At 51.1% G+C, this 10,729-nt stretch overlaps 1 protein-coding gene across 1 annotated transcript; it reads right to left on the bottom strand.

Annotated features, from left to right (window-relative positions):
- Window positions 1-4,125: 4,125 nt before the first annotated feature.
- On the bottom strand, window positions 4,126-8,677 carry DUSP6 (dual specificity phosphatase 6). Its single transcript, XM_044227518.1, has 3 exons — window positions 7,782-8,677; window positions 6,714-7,151; window positions 4,126-5,643 (listed from the first exon to the last, which is right to left on the bottom strand). Exons 1-3 carry the CDS (start codon window positions 8,179-8,181, stop codon window positions 5,336-5,338), a joined length of 1,146 nt encoding a protein of 381 aa, XP_044083453.1. The 5' UTR covers window positions 8,182-8,677; the 3' UTR covers window positions 4,126-5,335.
- Window positions 8,678-10,729: the final 2,052 nt, after the last annotated feature.

Genomic DNA, 10,729 nt, shown 5'->3' with positions numbered 1-10,729 from the left:
TGAATTGTTTGAACTTTGTTCTGTGCCCCTAAATACTCTTAGGAAATCAGTTCTGGACTTGAAAGAAGTTTGAGGATCCCAACACCAGAACTAGACTGATTCAGGGCCAGCTGCAGTAAGAACACAGGAGAAGTAAGGGTATTTGAAAGTCTGCAGGATCTTTTGGGAAATGATTATTACTCTGTGAGCACCTGCCAACAAATGTGTACCCAAAGTAATTCTTTTGAAGCAGTTTAATCCAAAGAATGATTTTTTTTAATATTTTATTTATTTATTTGACAGAGAGAGATCACAAGTAAGGGAGAGGTAGGCAGAGAGAGAGGAGGAAGCAGGCTCCCCGAAGAGCAGACAGCCCGATGCAGGGCTCGATCCCAGGACCCTGGGATCATGACCTGAGCCGAAGGCAGAGGATTTAACCCACTGAGCCACCCAGGTGCCCTCCAAAGAATGATTTTTTAAGATGAATTTTCGAGAATACTTAACAGCCAGCTACCGAATCATGTGCCCATGCTGTGTTTCACTTCTCCACTGATTTCTAATTTGCCTCTCCTTGTCTGCAGACCTTGCTGGATGTTCTCTCCCTCTCTTGCTACCTCCTTCCCCATCTCTTCTGCCTCCTCCCCACTCTCCCTGTCTTTTCCTCTCCTCTCTCTCTCCTTCTCTCTCTCCGCCTCTCCCCTCTCCCTCTCTCTGTCTCCTCCTCCCTCCTTCTCTCTCTCTTTCTCACTCACCCTCTCCGTGTGTGTGTGTGTGTGTGTGTGTGTGTGTGTGCCCCAGCAGAGTGAGGAAGTGAATTTCTTTGGTGTCAGCTCACTGTGTAATCCTGAAAGGGTAGACGAGCCAGGGGCCCGGGCCAGTTGGACAGCAGGCTAGCCATGCTAGAGAGCCTTAGGAAAATCCGTTTTGTAATTTATGTGCTCATGGGCCCCAAGATAGAGCAAGTCCTTCACAGAGAGAGAAGATGGAAGCCTACATCTCTCTGGTGACACAGCGGTGTGGGCCCTGTGGCTCTCTCGTGATTTTAATGTCAAATTTGGGTTTGATTTAGCAGGTCACTTAATCTCTGCCTCCTTCACTTCCCCAGTTATAAAACAGGATCACCACTTCCTAGTCGACATCGGGAGACCTTGTAAAGAGGAGCAAAGACTGCTATTTATAACAAGAAGAGAAGAAGCGTCCAAGCTCAGTTCTACCACTTCCCATTAGATGACTTCAGAGGCTGTTGGTCTCTCTCTGTCTCAGTTTCCTCCCTGCAACCTAAGGATGGTAATAGGAACCACGCCACAGGGCTCTTCTGAGCATGAAATGAGCTGATATTGTGCACAGAGTTCAGTGTCCGATACCTTCCATAGATGTTACCTGTTCCTCCGGCTCTCTACCTCATTTTGATGACAAAATGACCAGTGTCACCAATTCATGACCAGAAGGCTGGAATTATAAGAGAATCTTGGAATGACAGGGGAAGGCTCTCATTTTACAGACAAGAAAGAAGAAACCAGTGAGACCGGGAGACTGGCCCAGGGCTATCCGGTGCATGGGCGAGAAAGCAGGAGTCAGAGTTCAAGCCTCCTAATTGTTGGCTTGGGGTCCAGTCTCCAATGTTCACTTCTTTAGAGGCTGTGCTGATCTTTCTATCTCCAGATAACCCTTTCTCTGTCTGATTTTTAACCTTAAGACTAGTTGATCCCGTAAACCCGTGCATTCCCTAAGTGTCCTAGAGCCCCCAAGGGACCCCAAAAGATAAGCTCCTCTCTGGAAAGGCACGCCCCAGCCCCAGCAGAAGGCCAGGAGCAGTAAGGCTTTCTCCTGAGGAAGAGACCTAAGGAAGCCACTAACGGGGACAGCAGGTGAGGAGGGGGGCTGGCTGGGGAGCCGCAGCTGCTGGGGAAGGTTGCCCTGGTAACCAGCCGGGCTCCATTCAGGAAGCGAGCCCAACTCCAAGATGCAAAATGATCGCCTTCCCCAGACCCCTGCAGGCACAAAGGAGCCGGAGGGCTGGAGGTAAGGCCAGGAGAAAGGCAGGCTCAGGGCGAGGTGGGGGCCCACGCTGTCAGTTACACCCTTCCACCTTCCAGAGAAGAAAAAGAAAGCAAGAGAATAGCTCTTTGAATCTTCTGGCCCGAGTGAACGGTAAAAACCACCCATTTAATATGAGTCCTTTTGTGGCCATAGAGGGAAGCAGGCACCCCTCTGTTACCAGCCTTATGAAACAATATGCCAGAAAGGGGGAGTGCGGGGGCGGGGGGTGGGGGGGAGAAATCCCAAACACTGAAACTTTATGGGGGCCCTAAACTCTTCTTGCTCCCGCTCCTTCATTCACACTGATGACAAAGACCATTTGCCACCAATTTATTGGAAAGTTGTTTTTTGTTTTGTTTTGTTTTTGTTTTTCCCCACAGCTTGAGCCGCTTCAATGCAGGGAGCTCCTTCTCCCCAAATCGCTGTCAGACACTTGCTGAATGGGCCAGGCTCAATTATGCTACCCCCACAGGTTCAGCTCACACTGTGACCCTGCATGGCTTCCTGCTATTCATATGTGTTACTTCCCCTTCGTGGTAATGGCTTGTGGCACTCGGCCAGAAAACATTATTAATTTCAGAAGTGGACTGACAAACAACAAACCCACAGTGAAACGAGAGGAAGTGCTGGGAAGGCCAGCTGTCGGCTGGAGCCCAGCGGTAGGAACCCGATGTATGCAGGTTCCAGGAGCAAAGGAGATGATAATCCGCAAAGAGGAAACGCACTAAAATTATCCACCGCCCGGAGTAAAGAAAAAAAGAAAGAAAAAAGGAAAGAGAAAAGAAATCAGAGAAAAGAAAAGGGGAGGGTGGGGGAGGAAAGCACGCAGCTACTTGAGCTGCAGCTGGACAGGAAATTGCGAGCGCTGCTTGCAAATCCTCACTTTGAACAGGCAGTTTAGGGAATGCCAGGAGCGGAAACCGTTCGGAGCTGGATTAACAGCAGCCAAGTTGAATGGCAACCCACTTCTCCTTTCTGAGCTCTGGCTGACTTGGGGCACCCAAACGAGAAAAACTGAGTTGGTCTTTTCCTGCACTGTTTCTGTTTGCTTTTTATGCACGCTTAGTTGCTCGAAGTCACTCTGGATGGTTTGAGGATTGCTCTAAAATCAGAGCCATTTGCATCCTAGAACCTCGATCACTAAACCATCCCTTTGGCATCTGAACTTGAGCCCTGTGTGTGAAAAGCTCCTCTTTCTCCTCTGGGCAGGTAAAGGGACTCAGGTCATTTGAAAAGAGCCTGGACTGTAGGTATGTTCTAGTTCTTTTGATTTCATACACCTGCCTTTTATTTTGGTGTTAACTTGGGACAAAGAGAGAGGATGTCCCAAGGAAAATGACAGGGTATGAAGCCTGGATCTTGAAAGGAACTGTTCCAAACAACCTTGACATAAGGTTCGATAGTGGTTTCTTACCCACATGCTAAACCAGTGAAGCACAAAGCACATTAGAACGGGACTGGCAAAGTGTGATCTCAAGTGCTAATGTGAGATTTTAAAACCCACATCCAGGCTCAGTGAGAAGTTTGGCTCTGCCTTGCCACGTATATGAGAAAGGCAAGTGGCGGGTGGGGAGGGAAGGGGGTTGTCATCATTCCTGATTCATTCGGTATTCTGACACCAGGATAATTTAAAGGTAGCATTGCCACGGAACAAACTGGGAAGAAAATTATCCCTCTGTCTTCCCTGGCATGTGTATTATTGTGTAGAAGACCCTGGCAGGGAAGGAGAGAGGTTAACACGGTCTTCCTATTCAAGTACCCCCATTTATGACCAGTTATGAACAGCCCAACCTTATACCTGAGCAAGATGTGCTCTTCAGCCTCATATTTCTTCAATAGCATTTCTATTTTCTTCAAGAAGCCGTAACTGCATTCATAAAGGATTGTTGGGACACATGATACAGGCAGTTCATTCTATGATGTCCTCTTTATTTGAAGCCAAAGCCACCTGAACATTCCTGGGGTTGCTAAAAACATGGGAGCTCTGCCCCACTGTTTCTACAGGACTTTACAAGGCACTGGCACGCCCCCACTCCAAGATCCCTTAGAAGTATCATTTCACATGTAGGTACGATGAAGGAGAGATTTTAAAAAAAGAAATACACATTCAATAGCCAAAATAGTTATTTATTAATAATTTAAGGTTTTACATTCTTATAATAAATTTCAGCTCAAAACTTTACACCACGAACATATGGAGCAACCGAACTCTCCCTTTTCACAATCCTGTGCACTTACTTCACCCATCAGACGGGGACCCATGCTCACACACACACTTCCAGTTTTATACAAATTTCTTTTTTTTAAAAAGGAAAGAAACCAACCCAAAGTATTGCATTTGAGGTGATACTCCCTGAAGAATTTTGTACAGAGGTAATATACTGTTTAGCACAGCTGAAGTTTAAAAAAAAAAAAAAAAAGTGAGCCCATGATTTTGGTGTCTTTCTAAGAAACCCCTTTGAGACAACACAAGCCAAAATATTTACAAAGGTAAGGCATAGTCAAACTACATTAAGAGAAAAAAAAAAATCACAAGGAAGATATATGAAAGAGATTAAAGGCTGCACCATACCAAGGTCTCAGTGATAACAGCGTCCATGAAAATATCATTCAGAGTTGGTGAAGTCAAGCATGCGGCAAATATATCCTTTGGATTAGGAAAGAGCAAACATTTCTATTTTTTTGTTTTAAGTGGCATACTGCTCTTTCTCCCTTTGGATGATTTCTTTTAAACCCATCAAAGAAAAAACACACACAGTTCAAACAAACACGGTCAAGTGATTGAAGATCAAATATTTACAATAATCAAATGGAGTATCAGATTCACTTTATGTATTATTATTTGTTTTGCATTTTTTTATTTTTTGCAAACTGATACTACAAATACAGAGCTGAAACCTCTCTTTGGCTCCTCTATATGCAAAATTGAATCAGTCTTCACTGAAGACAATATAGAGTCAGTTCCAGATGCAAAAGGGAACAGTCACACAAGGCCCTAAAGAACACACGCTCCTACCCCTACCATTTGGTCCTACCCTATCTACCTGGAAACCCTCAAATTCCAGTCCCTGCGTGGGTAGGCTGTACACGAAGGTATGGTGCAAACCTATGGCCTGGATCTACGCGGCCTGTTCTGTTCTTCCAACAAGAGTAGAGCAAATCTCTCCCATTGTAATAACCAATTCCACATGTGGGAACCTTGTCTAATACGGACAACTGGACCCCTGGGGCCACATACAAAGAAAGCAGCCCAGCTGACGCTGCCAAGAGAAACGGCTGAAGGAACAGACCCATCCACCAAGGGGCGTGGGACCTTTCACGTGGACTGCAGGGAGTCCACCTGGTAGACATTCTGGTTCGAGGGGGTCGTGAAATAGAGCTGCTGCGCAGGGACCCGATTGTCACAGGGACTGCTGAGTCCAAGCGTCCTCTCAAAGTCCAGCAGCTGGCCCATGAAGTTGAAGTTGGGGGAGATGTTGGATTTCTTCATCTTGACAATGTCATAAGCATCGTTCATTGACAGATTGAGCTTCTGCATGAGATAAGCCACAGTGACGGTGACCGAGCGGCTAATACCAGCCAGGCAATGCACCAAGACACCACAGTTTTTGCCCCGGGCTTCATCTGTAAACACAAAAAAGAAAAGCAAAATTTCAGTAGAACCAAAACCCACTTTGTGAATGAGCAGTCTAAAAACTGAACTTTAAAAAAAAAAAAAGCTGATGAGGTCGATGGAAGGAAAGAAAAAAGAATCGTGTGTGGCATTGGAGCCCCGCAGGCAGCAGCAAATGCATCATTGCGATAAAACATGTACACTGGGCACAATTACATATTTCAGATATTTTCTGAAAAGGGAGCTTTTGTATTAAGTTTCTGCCAACAACAACAAAAAAAATTCTTAATGTGTGCATTCTTTGCCTCAGCATGTGAATCCCAGAAACCCTGCAATATGGTCCTGAAAGCCTTTTATACAGACAAGCAGACTGCAAGGGTCTATTAAATTATTCTCCAACTGTTGTGCAGCTAACAATAGAGGTATTCAGGCGTTTTAAAAGAGAGAGGGAAGTCACAGGGGACAGCCCATTAGGAGGAACAGGATGTCGACATGGCCTGAAAATGAGTTCCTTTGTAATAGGAAATGCATTACAATGCCTGGAGATTCGCTTCTCCAGGCTTCCAGCCCACAGTCCTTCCTGCTGGGCTCAGGTTACCCTCCCTGTCTCACTGCTAACCCTTATCACAGTAACATTCAACTGGATTACAACATCTAGCATTCAGAGCGCTTTCCAACAACTAACTCCATGTCCTATAAAAACTCCCAGATCTTTTAAAAATTATAAAGCAATGCTAAAATTCCTGTCAGGAGGGAGTACTTCCAGCTAGCTGCCCCCAAGTCCAAAAACGGAGAAAATTCTGTTGTCTGATCATGTAGGTAGGGTCTGCTTTCAAATGACTGAATTCAAAGACTCAGGAAACCCCGTTTCAAATACACCTGTGGTCTGCAGCCATGTCAAAAGGCACTTTTTCTTTCCTTGGTGAGAAGGTAAACCAGAATTAAGAACCCCCCTTGTAACAGTAGAGACCTGCACTCCGGCAGGCTAGCAAGCAATGAGGGTGATTAACAGCTTAAATTCTAGAAATGGCTAAAAATTTTGCATTTAAAAGTCTGAGGAAGTACTGTATGTTAGTCTCACCTATAAAAGAAATAGCCTCGGGGAAAAACTGGGACAGGTTTTGACTCCAGTGATCCGAGATGGGGATCTGCTTGTATTTAAACTCTCCTGCGTTCTCGAAGAGATTCGGCAAATTGGGGGTGACGTTCAAGATGTACTTGATGCCGAACTCCTCCAACACGTCCAGGTTAGTGGAGTCCTTGGCACAGCCCAAATAGAGGAAGGGCAAGATCTCCACGGGGAAGGAAGGCTGGCTGTTGGACAGCGGGCTGCCATCCGAGTCCGTTGCGCTATTGGGGTCTCGGTCAAGGTCAGACTCAATATCCGAGGAGGAGTCGGAGCTGATCCGCAGGCCCCCGAGCCCCAGCACTGGCAACGGTGGCGAGCTGCTGCTACACGACCCGTCTAGATTGGTCTCGCAGTGCAGGGCGAACTCGGCTTGGAACTTACTGAAGCCACCTGCCAGGACGAGAAAAGCAATCGTGTAACCTGAGATCCCGTAGTAGTTTTCACAGCTTGTGAGAGCCGCAGCCTGGCGCAGGAAACACCACAGCACCCTACGAAACCCCCTACACAGAGCCAATTATAAGAAAAAGACACTTAAATGGGTACCCTTGGGAGTGGAACGAACAGGCCCGCCTTCCCTGGAAACCCTTCATCTTTTAAAATCCGGAAATGCACAAAATGGCAACTTTTCTAAATATTTTGAGGGGCTAGGGAATACAATCTGCACCAATGACCTCTGCTGTCCTGCAAGTCCTAATTCAAAATCGTACGATAGAAAGCAAGGACAGGCAGAGGATATTACGGGTAGGCAGGAGGAGACCTCGTTAGAAAGAAACGACCCGTGCCTGCGGCCGGAAGCTGGTGGATTCTGCGCGAGCCTGCTCGCGGGTGCGGGACGCCCGAGGTTCGCAGCCGGGAACGGGCGGAGGGCCCCCGGCCCGGCAGCGCGACTCGGAAGCACCAGAGGCGCTTGCAGTCCGCGTGCTCGCCCGCACCCACAGCGCCGCGACCCCGGCCCGGCCCCGCGCGCGGGGCTTCCCCGGCCCGGCCCCGCGCGCGGGGCTTCCCCCGCCCGGCTCGTACCTTCCAGGTAGAACGCCCGGCAGCCCTCGTCCTTGAGCTTCTTGAGCAGCAATCCAAGCACCGACTCGCCGCCAGTGTTCTCGTTCCAGTCGCTGCTACTCTCGTCGTAGAGTACTACCGTGTCGGTGCCGCAGCGCCGGGTGAAGCGGTCGCGGTCCTCGCCACGCGTGAAGAGCGCGCGCACGGGCAGGTTGCCCTTTTGCAGGCGCCGCAGCATGATGCCCGGGATGGCCACGTTGATGGCCGACTCGATGTGCGACGACTCATACAGCTCCTGCGGCCGGCAGTCCATCAGCAGCAGCCTCTCGTTGCCCAGCTCCAACTGCTCGTTGAGCCACGCCACGGTCTTGCTGATCGCCATTTCCGACGCGAAGGGCACGGGTCTGAGCGTATCTATCATGGGGGTCGCGCTACCGGAGAGGGCGGGTGCCTACCAGACGCCCCTCGGGGCAGGCATAGGCCGAGCGCGCCGCACGAAGCTGCCGCTCTCCGAGCGGGGGTTTAATTCCACCTTGCCCTTCCCAGACCGGGTTAGGGGTTGGGGAAAGCGAGACAGAAATGAAGCCGGCGGTTCCCTCTGCTCCCGGCTGCAGCCGCTCGCTCTTGGTGTCAATGAATCTCTGAATGAAGCTGCCCAGACAGTTTTGTTCCTCCCCAGTGAATGAAATCCAATTAATTCGGACTCCCTGCTACTAACAGGGTAGGGAAGGAAAGGAAAAAAAAAAAAAAGTCCAGCGGCTCCTAATCCCTCCCTTTAAGGCTGCACCTCAAATCCGCCCGGAGTCTTTCTCCTCGAATTATTCAAAGCTCGATTTGCTCACTCTCCCTTGGACTCAGCCCTCGCACACCCCCAGCGCGAGGCAGCTCCTCAATGGATACAAACAGCGAGCGTCTCAATGGATACATTCTCTCGGCCAGCCAATGAGCGCGCTGCGGAAGGGGCTGTTGCCGTGGGGACGGGCCGGCTGGAACAGGTTGTGTTGATGAATTGTTAATGAGTTTGTCATTCACAAAAACGGAAAGGAATTTCCGCTCCGGATAAGCCCCAGTGCAAACAAGCTGCAACAGCGGGCTCGGCGGGAGGAAGGAGAAAGAAGAGGAGGCGGCGGCGGAGGAGGAGCAGGGCACATAAACCAGGGCACTTCAGTTGTCTCATGTTTCCTTCTGTTGAGAGTTCACACTTCGCGTCGGAACTTTTGCGCACAAATGGTGCAATTAGCAGGCACAAAAGCCCTTGTTCGTGACGCCTGCGCTCGCAGGCTAGCTTTAAGAGAACTTGTGCTTTTTCCCCCTTTTTATTCCCTTTAAACTCATTTGGACCGGAGTTCGCCTTAACCCCCCTTCTCCGCCCTCCTTTAGGCGGTGTGTGGCATTTGTTTGCCAGTTTAAAAAGCCCAGCTCTGTTTGCTCTGATGTTCTTTTAGCTGAGGCTGTGTTGGGGCTGGTGAACTGCCTGCGCTTTAGTGACCGATGAGGTGTTAAATGCTAATCCAACATCTTTCGAAACAAACTAGGATTTTGTTGAAACATTTTACAGCAAGCAAACAAACAAATGCCTGGTTGTCCAGATAATTGGAAGAAAGGGGTTTTTTAAATAGCATTTAAATTATTTTGTTTTTAAACAGTGGAGCCTGCAGAAACAAACTGGTTGGACAGTCCGATGCTTTTATTCCTCTCCAGCAGCCTGGGGCGTTATGAGCCATTGTTCCGGGGATCCAAGTCCTCCCCCTCCCCACCCCCGCCTTTCCGCGGTCACCCACTGCGCGCTGGGGGGTTGCGCTCGTTAATCATTTCTGGGCAGCAGGCTCGGCTTCCGACAGAGGAGCCGGTCTGGCGGGGCTGCCTGGGCTAGGTGCATTCAGGGCGCGCGGGAGCCTGGCGGGCTGTCCCTACCAGACGCGAGGCGTGGGGAAGTCCGCTCGCAAGGCTTGCGGGGGCTAGGGCAGTCTCGGCGATTGGTCGCTTTGCACAGAGAGACCCGAGAGAGGGGAGCCTTCTGTCCCACCCCCACAACCCCCTCCCCTGCCGGTAGCCGGGCACTTGCCGAGCACCAGCCGCGCCTGCGCGGTGCGCTCCTTGCCTAGCACCCCACCGCCCCCGCCTCCTAGCTCAGCTGGTGCGGGGCGTGGGGCGACCCTGCGGAGGAGTGGGGAACCAAACGCACGACTCTGGGGTTCCGTCACGTCCTGGGGTGGGTGAAGAGCGAGGAGAAGTGCCTGCCAAGACCCAGTGGCTCGCAGGGAGGGCTGGGGGGTGGGGGCGCAGGGAACGTCTCCGACTCCTTGCAGGGCCAGCAGGTAACTGGGAAAGTGCCGGCCAGGCCCGCGCGCCGAGTTCTGCCGAAGCGCCCCGGGGCGGGCCGGCGGGGAACCGGATGGAGGCGTGGCCGGGCGGGGGCCGCGGCGGCGAGAAGGCGCATTCCCGGCGCGCAGAGCTCTATTGTTATATAAAAGTGCCGGGGCCTGCCCCTCCGGAGCGGAAAACCACCTGTGTGCGGCCGGCGCGGTGATGGGGCCGGGGGCGGGGGGGGGGCGGGGGCTGCGGCCGGAAAGCGCGGGCCCTAATCCGGCGTCCCCTCCCTAACCCTCGGCGGAAAAGAGGCAGCGCATTGTCCCGCCGCGGCCGGGGAGGCGGAAGCGGGGGCAGCGGCTCGGCGGGGAGCGTCTTCCCCCGACGCCCACCGAGAGTAGAGCAGAGGGCACCTGAGGTCGCGGGGTCTCCCCCAGTCAGACGCCCCGCACCCTCGGGTCTGCCTACTGACGCCCTGGCTCCAATTTGCATTTTTAGTCACCCGCCTCTTCCCTGGTTTGGGGAATGTAGGCTAAAAAAAGGCGGCAGCGAGGCCCAGGTTGCCAATTTTGGAGCTCGGCTGCTAGCAGGCCGCCCCTAGAGGAGCGTGTTTGACGAAGGTGGGGGTTGCCGCGCGCTCTCCCTGAGCCTTTTTTGGG

This window comes from Neovison vison, chromosome 12 (assembly GCF_020171115.1).
Source record: "Neovison vison isolate M4711 chromosome 12, ASM_NN_V1, whole genome shotgun sequence".
NCBI classification, from domain to species: domain Eukaryota; kingdom Metazoa; phylum Chordata; class Mammalia; order Carnivora; family Mustelidae; genus Neogale; species Neogale vison.
This window is presented reverse-complemented; position numbering and strand designations above follow the sequence as displayed.